The following is a 15808-nucleotide window of genomic DNA, read 5'->3' as shown; positions in this document are numbered from 1 at the left end:
TCGTGGGCAAAGAACTGGAGAGAATAACATCGGTAGCAGAGCGAAGGGCGCTGAGTAGGCTATGGTCAATTATGGAAAACCCTGAACATCCTCTACATAGCACCATCCAGAGACAGAGAAGCAGTTTCAGCGACAGGTTGCTATCGATGCAATGCTCCTCAGACAGGATGAAGAGATCAATACTCCCCAATGCCATTCGGCTTTACAATTCAACCGCCAGGAGTAAGATAGGTTAAAGTGCCGGGGTTAGGACTCAATGTATTTAAGTAAACTACTTAAGAACTTTTTAAAAGCTATTATTAATGCTTTTTGAGAGGGTGATTTTAGATGCATATCATATTTTTACTGAGTTAAGTATTGTATGTAATTAGTTTTGCTACAATAAGTGTATGGGACATTGGAAAAAATGTTGAATTTCCCCATGGGGATGAATAAAGTATCTATCTATCTATCTAAAATGGAGATGAGGAGGAACTTCTTTAGCCTGAGGGTGGTGATTCTGTGGAATTATTTGCCTCAGACGGCTGTGGAGGCCGTCACTGAGTATGTTTAAAGTGGAGGTTGATGGCTTCTTGATTAGTCAGGGTGTCAAAGGTTATGGGGAGAAGGCAGAAGAATGGGGTTGAGAGGGATAATAAGTCAGCCATGATGGAGTGGTGGGGCAGACTCAATGGGCTGAATGGCCTAATTCTGCTCCAATATTAATCAACAACCACATGGTTCCTGTCAATGCCCCCATAGTTCTTGCACTGGAGGTGTGACTGTGAGACCACCCACCCAGGAGTGGAGCCGGGGTCCAAGGGAACAAGTGGTCCTTACTGTCTGTGTGTACAGGTCCACTATCGATGCTGCCTCCAAGGCCGGGTTTATCACAGAACGGTGGAGCCCAGTGCGGATCACAGTGGCAGTTCCCATTGCTGTTACACACCTGACAAAGTACGGAGGTAGAGACGTCAACACAGAGTTCAGACCAACCCAGCTGTGACACATCGCCCCTCCAAAACAACAATCCCCACCTCTCCACCTCCCTCGGTGTGACAGGGTCACCCACCTGATTCCCTTGATACCCCTTCGAGGAGCTGGAGGAGGGAAAGGAGGGGAGAGCAAAGAGGGTGATGGGGAGGGGTGAGAGAGAGAGGAGGATGATGGGGCGGGGTGAGAGAGAGAGAGGAGGGTGGGGGAGGATGGGGAATCTGGGGAGTGGGGGGAACCCGGGGGAGGATGGGGGAATTTGGTAGCGGGCGAGTCTTGGGGCATTGTAAGGACTTACCCCGTGGTGATGGCACTTCTCCTCACAGGCAGCAAGGTGAGGGAAAGAGGCATTTTGACATCGGTATTGCAAGCATACCTGGTCGAGGGCAATGGCAATGGCACTGGGTCACAATGAGCCTAACTCTTATACCGTAACCACCCTACACCCTCCCCCAGTTCAGAAACCCCCAACACCTCCTCCATCACCTGACTCAGCACTTCATCCCTCCACTGTCAAACCACATTACCCTCCATCCACACTTGATCAACACCTCACACTCTCATGCACCCATCAGCCCACCCCATCATCCCTCCCTGTTAACCACCCATCACTTCTCCACTGTTACCCACCCATCAACCCCCACCATCATTCCATCATACCCCTACCGTCACTTCAAATTGACCCCCCCCCACCCTCACCCTTACCCCATCACACCCCATCGACAAATAGATAATGGATGTAACATGAATGTAAGAAAAGACAAGCCATTGATTGGGTACAAATGCAGACGATGCAAAGAGTTAAATTGTAACACAGAGGTAGAATTCTAAAGGGCGAGGAATGTAGGACTGAATGTACTGTATTTAAATGCGCATAGCATTTGGAATAAGATGGACGAACATTGTGGTGCAATGAAAGTATGATGTTGTGGGCATCACTAAGTTGTGGCTGAAAGAAGGTCATGGTTGGGAGATTAACATCACAGGATATTAAGCTGGGAACTTAATGACGGTGTATTGGCCTTCATCAACCGTAGGATTGAGGTTAAGAGCCAACAGGTAATGTTACAGCTATAAAAGACCCTGGTCAGACCCCACTTTGTGTATGGCGCTCAGTTCTAGTCACCTCACTACAGGAAGGAAGTGGATACTATAGAGAGAGTGCAGAGGAGATTTACAAGGATGTTGCCTGGATTGAGAAGCATGCCTTATGAGAATAGGTTGAGCGAACTCAGCCTCTTAACCATATAACAATTACAGCACGGAAACAGGCCATCTCGGCCCTTCTAGTCCGTGCCGACGCTTACACTCACCGAGTCCCACTGTCCCACACTCAGCCCATAACCCTCCATTCCTTTCCTGTCCATATACCTATCCAATTTTACATTAAATGACAATACCGAACCTGCCTCTACCACTTCTACTGGAAGCTCATTCCACACAGCTACAACTCTCTGAGTAAAGAAATTCCCCCTCGTGTTACCCTTAAACTTTTGCCCCCTAACTCTCAACTCATGTCCCCTTGTTTGAATCTCCCCTACTCTCAATGGAAAAAGCCTATCCACGTCAACTCGATCTATCCCCCTCATTATTTTAAATACCTCTATCAAGTCCTCCCTCAACCTTCTACGCTCCAAAGAATAAAGACATAACTTGTTCAGCCTTTCCCTGTAACTTAGGTGCTGAAACCCAGGTAACATTCTAGTAAATCTTCTCTGTACTCTCTCTATTTTGTTGATATCTTTCCTATAATTCGGTGACCAGAACTGTACACAATACTCCAAATTCATCCTTACCAATGCCTTGTACAATTTTAACATTACATCCCAGCTCCTATAGACAATAGACAATAGGTGCAGAAGTAGACCATTCGGCCCTTCGAGCCTGCACCGCCATTCTGAGATCATGGCTGATCATCTACTATCAATACCCGGTTCCTGCCTTGTCCCCATATCCCTTGATTCCCCTATCCATAAGATACCTATCTAGCTCCTTCTTGAAAGCAACAAGAGAATTGGCCTCCACTGCCTTCCGAGGCAGTGCATTCCAGACCCCCACAACTCTCTGGGAGAAGAAGTTTTTCCTTAACTCTGTCCTAAATGACCTACCCCTTATTCTCAAACCATGCCCTCTGGTACTGGACTCTCCCAGCATCTGGAACATATTTCCTGCCTCTATCTTGTCCAATCCCTTAATAATATTATAAGTTGCAATCAGATCCCCTCTCAATCTCCTTAATTCCAGCGTGTACAAGCCCAGTCTCTCTAACCTCTCTGCGTAAGACAGTCCGGACATCCCAGGAATTAACCTCGTGAATCTACGCTGCACTTCCTCTATAGCCAGGATGTCCTTCCTTAACCCTGGAGACCAAAACTGTACACAATACTCCAGGTGTGGTCTCACCAGGGCCCTGTACAAATGCAAAAGAATTTCCTTGCTCTTGTACTCAATTCCCTTTGTAATAAAGGCCAACATTCCATTAGCTTTCTTCACTGCCTGCTGCACTTGCTCATTCACCTTCAGTGACTGATGAACAAGTACTCCTAGATCTCTTTGTATTTCTCCCTTACCTAACTCTACACCGCTCAGATAATAATCTGCCTTCCTGTTCTTACTCCCAAAGTGGATAACCTCACACTTATTCACATTAAACATCATCTGCCAAGTATCTGCCCACTCACTCAGCCTATCCAAGTCACCCTGAATTCTCCTAACATCCTCATCACATGTCACACTGCCACCCAGCTTAGTATCATCAGCAAACTTGCTGATGTTATTCTCAATGCCTTCATCTAAATCATTGATGTAAATCGTAAACGGCTGTGGTCCCAATACCAAGCCCTGTGGCACCCCACTAGTCACCACCTGCCATTCCGAGAAACACCCATTCACCGTTACCCTTTGCTTTCTATCTGCCAACCAGTTTTCTATCCATGTCAATATCTTCCCCCCAATGCCATGAGCTCTGATTTTACCCACCAATCTCCTATGTGGGACCTTATCAAATGCCTTCTGAAAATCAAGGTACACTACATCCACTGGATCTCCCTTGTCTAACTTCCTGGTTACATCCTTGAAAAACTCCAATAGATTAGTCAAGCATGATTTGCCCTTGGTAAATCCATGCTGGCTCGGCCCAATCCTATCACTGCTATCGTTGCTATCGATGTAATGCTCCTCAGACAGGATGAAGAGATCAATACTCCCCAATGCCATTCGGCTTTACAATTCAACCGCCAGGAGTAAGATATGTTAAAGTGCCGGGGTTAGGACTGAGCTTAAGTTACCATTCAATGTATTTAAGAACTTTTTAAAAGCTATTTATTAATGCTTTTTGAGAGGGTGACTTTTGATGCATATCATATTTTTACTGAGTTAAGTATTGTATGTAATTAGTTTTGCTACAATAAGTGTATGGGACATTGGAAAAAATGTTGAATTTCCCCATGGGGATGAATAAAGTATCTATCTATCTATCTATCTATCTATCTATCTATCTATCTATCTATCTATCTATCTATCTACCTATCTAGATGTGCCACTATTTCATCTTTCATAATGAACTCTAGCATCTTCCCCACTACTGATGTTAGGTTGACAGGATGATAGTTCTCTGTTTTCTCCCTCCCTCCTTTCTTAAAAAGTGGCCATTCTCCATTAGCCATTCTCCAATCCTCAGGAACTGATCCTGAATCTAAGGAACATTGGAAAATGATTACCAATGCATCCGCAATTTCCGGGGCCACCTCCTTTAGTACCCGAGGATGCAGACCATCTGGACCTGGGGATTTGTCAGCCTTCAGTCCCATCAGTCTACTCATCACCGTTTCCTTCCTAATGTCAATCTGTTTCATTTCCTCTGTTACCCTATGTCCTTGGCCCATCCATACATCTGGGAGATTGCTTGTGTCTTCTCTAGTGAAGACAGATCTAAAGTACTTATTAAATTCTTCTGCCATTTCTCTGTTTCCCATAACAATTTCACCCAATTCATTCTTCAAGGGCCCAACATTGTTCTTAACTATCTTCTTTCTCTTCACATACCTAAAAAAGCTTTTGCTATCCTCCTTTATATTCCTGGCTAGCTTGCATTCATACCTCATTTTTTCTCCCCGTATTGCCTTTTTAGTTAAGTTCTGTTGTTCCTTAAAAATTTCCCAATCATCTGTCCTCCCACTCACCTTAGCTCTGTTATACTTCCTTTTTTTTTAATGCTATGCAATCTCTGACTTCCATTGTCAACCACTGTGGCCCCTTTCCCCCCTTTGAATCCTTCCTTCTCTGGGGGATGAACTGATTTTGCACCTTGTGCATTATTCCCAAGAACACCTGCCATTGTTATTCCACTGTCTTTTCTGCTAGGATATCCGTCCAGTTAACTTTGGCCAGCTCCTCCCTCATGGCTCCATAGTCTCCCCTGTTCAACTGCAACACTGACACCTCCGATCTGCCCTTATCCTTCTCAAATTGCAGATAAAAACTTATCATATTATGGTCACTACCTCCTAATGGCTCCTTTACTTCAAGATCGCTTATCAAATCCTGTTCATTACACAAGACTAAATCCAGAATAGCCTTGTCCCTGGTCGGCTCTCGTACAAGCTGTTCCAAGAATGCATCCCGTAGGCACTCTACAAACTCCCTATCCTGTGGTCCAGCACCAACCTGATTCTCCCAGTTCACCTGCATGTTGAAATCCCCCATAACTACTGCGACATTACCTTTGCCACATGCCAATGTTAACTCCCTATTCAACTTGCACCCAATATCCATGTTACTGTTTGGTGGCCTGTAGACAACACCCATTAGGGTCTTTTTGCCCTACTGTTCCTCAGTTCTATTCACACAGACTCTACTTCTCCTGATCCCTTGCAAAGGACTGAATCTCATTCCTCACCAACAGGGCCACCCCACCCCCTCTGCCCACATTTCTGTCCCTACAATAGCACGTATACCCTTGTACATTCATTTCCCAGGTCTGATCTCCCTGCAGCCATGTCTCCGTTATCCCAACAACATCATAGTTACCCATTCGCACCTGAGCTTCAAGCTCATCCGCCTTATTTCTGACACTTCATGCATTCAGATATAGAATTTTTAGCCCATTTCTCCTCTCTCTGTTTAAATAGATAGATGATAGATAGATAGATACTTTATTCATCCCCATGGGGAAATTCAACATTTTTTCCAATGTCCCATACACTTATTGTAGCAAAACTAATTACATACAATACTTAACTCAGTAAAAATATGATATGCATCTAACGTCACCCTCTCAAAAAGCATTAATAAATAGCTTTTAAAAAGTTCTTAAATACATTGAGTGGTAACTTAAGCTCAGTCCTAACCCCGGCACTTTATCTTACTCCTGGCGGCTGAATTGTAAAGCCGAATGGCATTGGGGAGTATTGATCTCTTCATCCTGTCTGAGGAGCATTGCATCGATAGCAACCTGTCGCTGAAACTGCTTCTGTCTCTGGATGGTGCTATGCAGAGGATGTTCAGGGTTTTTCATGACTGACCGTAGCCTACTCAGCACCCTTCGCTCTGCTACCGATGTTATTCTCTCCAGTTCTTTGCCCACGACAGAGCCCGCCTTCCTTACCAGCTTATTAAGACGTGAGGCGTCCCTCTTCTTAATGCTGCCTCCCCAACACGCCACCACAAAGAAGAGGGCGCTCTCCACAACTGACCTATAGAACATCTTCAGCATCTCACTACAAACATTGAATGACGCCAACCTTCTAAGGAAGTACAGTCGACTCTGTGCCTTCCTGCACAAGGCATCTGTGTTGGCAGTCCAGTCTAGCTTCTCGTCTAACTGCACTCCCAGATACTTGTAGGTCTTAACCTGCTCCACACATTCTCCATTAATGATCACTGGCTCCATATGAGGCCTAGATCTCCTAAAGTCCACCACCATCTCCTTGGTCTTGGTGATATTGAGACGCAGGTAGTTTGAGTTGCACCATATCACAAAGTCCTGTATCAGTTTCCTATACTCTTCCTCCTGTCCATTCCTGACACACCCTACTATGGCCGTGTCATCAGCGAACTTCTGCACATGGCAGGACTTCCGAGTTATATTGGAAGTCTGATGTGTACAGGGTGAACAGGACCGGAGAGAGCACTGTCCCCTGAGGCGCTCCAGTGCTGCTGACCACCGTGTCAGACCTACAGTCTCCCAACCGCACATACTGAGGTCTATCTGTCAAGTAGTCCACTATCCAATCCACCATGTGAGAGTCTACTCCCATCTCCGTTAGTTTGTGCCTTAAGATCCTGGGCTGGATGGTGTTAAAGGCACTAGAGAAGTCCAGGAATGTAATCCTCACAGCACCACTGACCCCATCCAAGTGAGAGAGGGATTTGTGCAGCAAATACGTGATAGCATCCTCCACTCCCACCTTCTCCTTATACGCAAACTGAAGAGGATCCCGGGCGTGCCTGGTTTGTGGCCTCAGATTCTGTATTATCAGCCGCTCCATGGTCTTCATCACGTGCGACGTCAAGGCAACAGGTCTGAAGTCATTTAACTCCTTTGGTTGTGGTTTCTTCGGTACCGGGACAATTCAGGATGTTTTCCACTGTCTGGGTACTCTTCTCTGCTCCAGGCTCATGTTGAAGATGCGCCGTAGGGGTTCTCCCAGCTCAGTCGCACAGGCCCTCAGTAATCGTGGGGATACTCCATCCGGTCCAGCCGCCTTGCTGGTACAGATCTTCCTCAGTTGACCTTCCACCTGTGCAGCCGTAATCCCGGGCGTGGGCAAGGTCTCCTGTGAGTGGCTATTTTCCAGTGAGGGAAGTAAGCCTGGTGTGGAGTTCTGCAGTGAGGATGAGATTGTGCTGTCGAACCTATTGAAGAAGTTGTTCAGCTGGTTCGCTTTCTCCACATCTCCACTTATGTTTGCCCCCCGCTTTGCACCGCATCTGGTGATGATCTTCATCCCATCCCACACCTCCTTCATGCTTTTGTTCTGCAGCTTTTGTTCTAGCTTCCTCCTATACTGCTCCTTTCCCCCCCTGATCTGTACTCTGAGTTCCTTCTGAACTCTTTTAAGCTCCAACCGATCACCATCTTTAAAGGCCCTCTTCTTCTGATTTAGGAGGCCTTTGATGTGACTAGTGATCCAGGGCTTATTATTGGGATAGCAGCGAACAGTTCTGACAGGAACAACAACATCCATACAAAAGTTAATATAGTCCGTTGTGCATTCAGTGACCTCCCCAACGCCCCTACAAAGCCCCCCTTGCAGTACATCCCAGTTAGTAGTACCGAAGCAGTCTCTCAGGGCCTGTTCAGCTTCAAGAGTCCACTTTCTAAAAGAGCGTGTGGTAGTGGGATGCCTCATCACAATTGATTTATATCTGGGCTGTAACAAAACCAGGTTGTGATCAGCTTTCCCCAGTGCTATTGTGCCTATTGTGCCTATCGCTGCCTATTGTGCTTAACCCAGCTCCCCAAAATCCCATCGGGCTATACGCCCCTTGAATGTTGTTGTCCTTTCTAAATTTACTTATTCTTTCTGCACATTTAACTCCATGTTTCGTCAGACCATCCCTCTGTACATGTGTACTTCTTATCATTTGTTCCGCCTCACCTTTCTCTACTACACACTTAATATTCCAGAACCGTGTAGTCCCCACCTGTCCTTTATTCTTCATCTCGCTATCCTCTCTCGCATTCTGGATCCCTGCCCCCTGCAAATTTAGTTTAAACCCCCCCAAGAAGCACTAGCAAACTTTCCTGCAAGAATGTTAGTACCGCTCCAGTTCAGGTGTAAACCGTCCTGTCGGAACAGATCCCACCTTCCCTGGAACAAAGCCCAATTATCTAAAAACCTGAAGCCCTCCCTCCTGCACCATCCTCTCAGCCACGTATTAATCTGTATAATCCTTCTGTTCCTTGCCTCACTCGCACATGGCACAGGTAGCAATCCTGAGATTGTTACCCTGGATAACAATCACAGGTAGCAATCCTGAGATTGTTACCCTGGGTAACAATCCTATACTCAATGCTCTGATTTATAAAGGCCAGCATACCAAAAGCTTTCTTCACCACACTATCCACATGAGATTCCACCTTCAGGGAACTATGCACCATTATTCCTAGATCACTCTGTTCTACTGCATTCTTCAATGCCCTACCATTTACGATTATGTCCTATTTGGATTATTCCTACCAAAATGTAGCACCTCACACTTATCAGCATTAAACTCCATCTGCCATCTTTCAGCCCACTCTTCCAACTGGCCTAAATCTCTCTGCAAACTTTGAAAACCTACTTCATTATCCAGAACACCACCTACCTTAGTATCATCTGCATACTTACTAATCCAATTTACCACCCCATCATCCAGATCATTAATGTATATGACAAACAACATTGGACCCAATACAGATCCCTGAGGCACACCACTAGTCACCGGCCTCCAACCTGACAGTTATCCACCACTACTCTCTGGCATCTCCTATCCAGCCACTGTTGAATCCATTTAACTACTTCAATATTAATACCTAACGATTGAACCTTCCTAACTATCCTTCCGTGCGGAACCTTGTCAAAGGCCTTACTGAAGTCCATATAGACAACATCCACTGTTTTACCCTTGTCAACTTTCCTAGCAACCTCTTCCAAAAATTCAATAAGATTTGTCAAACATGACCTTCCATGCACAAATCCATGCTGACTATTCCTAATCAGACCCTGTTTATCCAGATAATTATATATACCATCTCTAAGAATACTTTCCATTAATTTACCCACCACTGACATCAAACTGACAGGCCTATAATTGCTAGGTTTACTCTTAGAACACTTTTTAAACAATGGAACCACATGAGTAATATGCCAATCCTCTGGCACCATCCCCATTTCTAATGACATTTGAAATATTTCTGTCAGAGCCCCTGCTATTTCTACACCAACTTCCCTCCAGGTCCTAGGGAATATCCCTCCAGGTCCCAGAGATTTATCCACTTTTATATTCCTTAAAAGTGCCAGTACTTCCTCTTCTTTAATCATCAGTTTCCATAATTTCCCTACTTGTTTTCCTTACCTTACACAATTCAATATCCTTCTCCTTAGTGAATACCGAAGAAAAGAAATTGTTCAAAATCTCCCCCATCTCTTTCGGCTCCACACATAGCTGTCCACTCTGATTATCTAAGGGACCAATTTTATCCCTCACTATCCTTTTGCTATTAATATAACTGCAGAAACCCATTGGATTTATTTTCACCTTACTTGCCAAAGCAACCTAGTATCTTCTTTTAGCTTTTTAAATTTCTTTCTTAAGATTCTTTTTACATTCTTTATATTCCTCGAGCACCTCATTTACTCCATGCTGCGTATATTTATTATAGATCTCCCTCTTTTTCTGAACAAAGTTTCCAATATCCCTTGAAAACCATGGCGCTCTCAAACTTTTAACCTTTCCTGTCAACCTAACAGGAACATAAAGATTTTATACCCTCAAAATTTCACCTTTAAATGACCTCTATTACATCCTTCCCATAAAACAAATTGTCCCAATCCACTCCTTCTAAGTCCTTTCGCATCTCCTCAAAGTTAGCCTTTCTCCAATCAAAAATCTCAACCCTGGGTCCAGTCCTATCCTTCTCCATAATTATATTGAAACTAATGGTATTGTGATCACTGGACCCGAAGTGCTCCCCAACACATCCTTGGAGTGACAGAGGATGACAGGTGACCTGATGGAGGTGTATAAGATCATGGGAGACATTGATCGTGTGGATAGTCAGAGGATTTTTCCTAGGGCTGGAATGGCTAGCACGAGAGGGCACAGTTTTAAGATGCTTGGAAGTAGGTACAGAGGGGATGCCAGGGGTAAGTTTTTTACGCAGAGAGTGGTGAGTGCATGGAATGGGCTGCTGGCAATGGTGGTGGAGGCAGTTACGATAGGGTCTTTTAAGAGACTTCTGGATAAGAATATGGAGCTAAGAAAAATAGAGGGATATGGGTAACCTGAGGTAATTTCTAAATTATGTTCACGCTCGGCACAGCATTGTGAGCTGAAAGGCCTGTATTGTGCTGTAGGTTTTCTATGTTTGTATGTTACATATTATATCGGAGGGATAGGAAGGTAGACAGAGTGGGTGGTGTGGCTCTACTCGTAAAGAATTACATCAAATCAGTAGAAAGATGTGACATAGGATTGGAAGATGTTGAACCCTTGTGGGTTGAGTTAAGAAACTGAAAGGGTAAAAGTCCTTGATGGTAGTTATATACGGGCCTCCCAACAGTGGCTGGGAGGTGGACCACAGGTTACAACAGGAAATAGAAATGGCGTGTCAAAAGGGCAATGTTATGGTAGTCATGGGAGATTTTAACATGCAGGTTGATTGGGAAAATCAGGTTGGTAATCGATCCCAAGAGAGTGAGTTTGTTGAATGCCTAAGAGATAACTTTTTAGAGCAGTTTGTTGTTGAGCCTACAAGGGGATCAGCTATACTGGATTGAGAGTTATGTAATGAAACGGAGACGATTAGGGAGCTTAAGGTAAAGGAACCCTTGGGAACCAGTGATCACAAATGATTGTGTTCAACTTGAAATTTGATAGGGAAAAAGTAAAGTCTGATGTGGCAGTATTTCAGTGGACTAAGGGAAATTACAGTGGTATGAGAGAGGAGTTGGCCAAAGTGAATTGGAAGGAGCTGCTGGCAGGGATGTCAGCAGAGCAGCAATGGTGTGCGTTTCTGGGGAAAATGAGGAAGGTACAGGACATGCGTATTCCAAAAATGAAGAAATACTCAAATGATAAAATAGTACAACCATGGCTGACAAGAGAAGATTGGTGGAAGGGCAGGTAGTGTTGAGGAAGCAGGTAGGATGCAGAAGGATTTCAACAGATTAGGAGAATAGACAAGAAAGGGGCAAATGAAATGTAATGTTGGTAAATGCATGGTCATGCACTTTGGTTGTAGAAATAAATGTGCCAACTATTTTCTAAACGGGAAGAAAATCCAGAATATCTGAGATGCAAAGGGACTTGGGAGTCCTTGTGCAGAACACCATGAAGGTTAACTTGCAGGTTGAGTCGGTGATGAGGAAGGCAAATGCCATGTTAGCATTCAGTTCAAGGAAGTCTAGAATACAAGAGCAGATATGTGATGCTGAGGCTTTATAAGGCACTGGTGAGGCCTCACTTTGAGTATTGTGACAGCTTTGGGCCCCTCATTTTAGAAAAGATGTGCTGGCATTGGAGAGGGTCCAGAGGAGGTTCACAAAGATGATTCCAGGAATGAAAGGGTTATCATAAGAGGAACATTTGATGACTCCGGGTTTATACTGGCTGGAATTCAGAAGGATGAGGGAGACATCTCTTTGAAACCTTTCGAATGTTGAAAGGCCTAGACAGAGTAGACGTGGAAAAGATGTTTCCCATGGTGGGGGAATCTAGCACAAGAGGGCACAGTCTCAGGATAGAGGGGTGACCTTTCAAAACAGAGATGCAGTGAAATTTCTTTAGCCAGAGGATGGTGAATTTGTGGAATTTGTTGCCACGTGCAGCTGTGGAGCCAGGTCATTGGGTGTATTTAAGGCAGAGCTTGATAGGTTCTTGATTGGATATGGCATCAAAGGTTATGGGGAGAAGGCCGGGACTGGGGTTGAGGAGGAGAAAGAAATAAAGGATCAGCCATGATTGAATGGTGGAGCAGACGATGGGCCAGATGGCGTAATTCTGCTCCTCTCCCTCTTGGTCATATGATATACTTTGTATCAAAAGGACAGGCAGGAAGGCATAGGTGGTGGTGTGGCTCTGTTGGTAAGAGATGGAATTACATCTTTAAAAAAATGTGATATAGGGTCAGAGAATGTTCAATATTTGTACAGTAGATGGAATTAGGAAACTGCAAGGATAAAAATACCATTATGGGAATCATGTATAGGCCTCCAAATAGTAGCCAAGATGTGGGGTTGAGATTGTAAAGGGAGCTGGAAATGCATGTAATAAGGGCAAAGGCACGATTGTAATGGGGGAACTTTAATCTGCAGAGTTTGGGAAAATCAGGTTGCTGTCCGATTGCAAGAGCAGGAACTTGTTGACTGTGTACGAGATGGCTTCTTAGAGCAGTTTGTACTTAAGCTGACCTGGGAAAAAGCTCTCTTATATTGTGTAATAACTCAGATATTACGAGGGAACTTAATGTAAAGGAACCCTTGGGAGGCAATGATGATAATATAAGACCATGCGAGACAGGAACAGAATTAGGCATTAGGCCATCGAGTCTGCTCCGCCATTCAGTCATGCTGATCCTTGTTTTCCCTCCTCAGCTGCACTCCCCACCCTTCTCCCCATGACCTTTGATGCCGTGTCCAATCAAGAACCTATCAAGCTCTGGCTTAAATACATCCAACGACCTGGCCTCCACAGCTGCCTGTGGTAATAAATTCTACAAATTCACCACCCTCTGGCTAAAGAAATTTCTCTGCATCTCTGTTTTCAGTGGAGACTCCTCCATCCTGAGACTGTACTCTCTTGTCCTTAACCCTCCTACCATGGGGAACATCATTGCCACATCTACTCTGTCTAGGTCATTCAATATTTAAAAGGTTTCAATGAGGTCACCCCTCATTCTTCTAAGTTCCAGCAAGTACAGACAAGAGCTATCAAATGATCCTCACAAAACTCTTCCATTCCTGGAATCATCCTTGTGAATCATTTCTAAACCCTCTCCAATGCTAGCACATCCGTTCTGAGATAAGGATCCCAAAACTGTTCACAATACTCAAGACAAGGCATCACCAGTGCCTTATAAAGCCTCAGCATCACATCCCTGCTCTTGTATTCTAGACCTCTTGAAATGAATGCTAACATTGCATTTGCCTTCCTCACCACTGACTCAACCTGCAAGTTTACCTTTAGGGTGTTCTGCACAAGGACTCCCAAGCCCCTTTGCACCTCAGATTTTTGAATTTTCTCCCCATTTAGAAAATAGTCTGCACATTTATTTCTTCTACTAAAGTGTGTGACCATGCATTTTTCAACAGTGCATTTCATTTGCCACTTTCTTGCCCATTCTCTTAATCTGTCTAAGCCCTTCTGTATCCTACCTGTTTTTCTCAACACTACCTACCCCTCCACCAATCTTTTTATCATCTGCAGACTTGGCAACAAGCCCATTTCCCCGTGTGTCATGGCCTGAAGATTGAAGTGCATCACATGTTGTCCTGGAGCCATGCTTCTGCAGGAATAAGCACGCAGTTCTTCATCTCATGTTGTGTCAGCCACAGACGAAGTCAATCCAGCTTGCTTTCCAGGAAGCAAACACTGTGGAACCAGTCTGCAGGGGCCAGCCCACACCCAGCACTGAATGCAGCCTGCCAGTGGCGCCACTGTTCTCTCCTGCATAACCTCCGGTACCTCCTCCCCTGGTAAGCTGTACCAGGCAATGCTGCAGAATGAGGCCCTAGTCCATGCAACATTCGCCACTATAGGAAAAAACCTCTCCATTAGTACAAGTCCCACTTCCTGCCCTCTGGGTCCTTCATTTTCCATGCTTTTGGCTGAGAAATCCCTGATCTGGTTACCGTGCTCCACCCCACTGATGTCTGACGCTTATCCTGGCCTCCATCGCTCTCCCTCCCTGGGCTCACTCTCGTCTGGCAGCCTCAAGTGAAGTGACAGGATCCTGACACTTCCCTCAATCGTATCTTCATACTCACCTTGCCATTACCACACTTGGTGCCCGTCCTCACCAGGCCAGGGTCAGCTTCGTCCCCTCCATCCTGGGCCGAGTACAGGTAGGTGCCCCGGCATCTCACTTCCCTGCCACGGTGGAGAATGGTGGTGTCGATGGGCACGGTGTTGCGCTCCCGCGGGTTTTCCGCCACACTAAGGCACTGGATTTTGCCGCACAGGGCGTCACTGTGGACACAGCACGACTCCAAAGTAAAACACAGGAAGGCCTGAGGCCACGCCGGGGTCACCCGTCCACAGTACACCCACCAGCACCAAGCACACAACCCCCACACTGACAGGAACAGGCCCAGCATACACAGGAGAGGGGGTGAGGAGAGGAGGCGGCAGGGTGGATGGGGCAATGAGGTGAGGGTCAGGGCAATGGGTTGACAGAGGGAGGGGTGAGGAATGAAGGGATGAGGGTGACGGGGTGCGGACTGAGCAGAAGGCGTGTCTGGTGATGGAGTGGAAATCATCGAGGATCACCCAAAGATGAAAGACTGTGGCGTCCCGGTTAATGGGACACTGTTACAGCTCGGGGCAATTCCAGCATTGTCTGCACGGAAGTTGTACTTTCTTGCATGACCACGAGGGTTGCCACTGAGCGCTGCAGTTTCCTCACGCACTCCAAAGATGAAGTTAATTGGTTATTGTAAATTGTCCCGTGATTCAGCTAGGGTTTAGTCTGTGGGTTGCTGTGTTCCACGATGTATGCCTAAATAAGTGAAATTAAGATTAATTTTATTTGCCCCAAAGACATCGGAGCAGAAATAGGCATTTGGCCCATTGAGTCTGTTCCTCCATTTGATCATGGCTGTTCTAGTTTCCTCTCTGTCCTATTCCCCTGCCTTCTTCCCGTAACCTTTCATGCCCTGTCTAATCAAGAATCTATCAACCTCTGCTTTAAATACACTCAATGACTTGACCACCTGAAGCAATGAATTCCACAAATTTACCACCCTCTGGCTAAAGAAATTCCTCATCTTAGAATCAGAATCAGGGTTATTATCACTGGCATGTGTTGGTTAACTTCACATGCAGTGCTAGTGGATGTCCATCTATTCTGAGGTTCTGCCCTCTAGTCCTAGACTCCCCACACTCCTAACATCCTCCTACATCCACTCTATCG

The 15808-nt window shown here is 45.4% G+C and overlaps 1 protein-coding gene across 7 annotated transcripts in view; it reads right to left on the bottom strand.

Annotated features, from left to right (window-relative positions):
• LOC140726056 (disintegrin and metalloproteinase domain-containing protein 19-like) overlaps window positions 1-15808 on the bottom strand; it is a 156330-nt gene that overhangs the window by 50263 nt on the left and 90259 nt on the right. For 6 of the 7 annotated variants that reach the window (XM_073041955.1, XM_073041960.1, XM_073041958.1 and 3 more), the window contains 3 exons: window positions 14664-14865; window positions 1271-1348; window positions 820-928 (listed from right to left, as the gene is read on the bottom strand). In XM_073041955.1, coding sequence (XP_072898056.1) covers window positions 820-928; window positions 1271-1348; window positions 14664-14865 — 389 coding nt within the window. The remainder of the gene's footprint in view (window positions 1-819; window positions 929-1270; window positions 1349-14663; window positions 14866-15808) is intronic. The other variant, XM_073041957.1, reaches the window with a different exon arrangement.

This window comes from Hemitrygon akajei, chromosome 4 (assembly GCF_048418815.1).
Source record: "Hemitrygon akajei chromosome 4, sHemAka1.3, whole genome shotgun sequence".
Lineage (NCBI taxonomy): Eukaryota > Metazoa > Chordata > Chondrichthyes > Myliobatiformes > Dasyatidae > Hemitrygon > Hemitrygon akajei.
The sequence above is the reverse complement of the archived record's forward strand: the minus strand, read 5'-3'. Positions and strand labels throughout refer to the sequence as shown.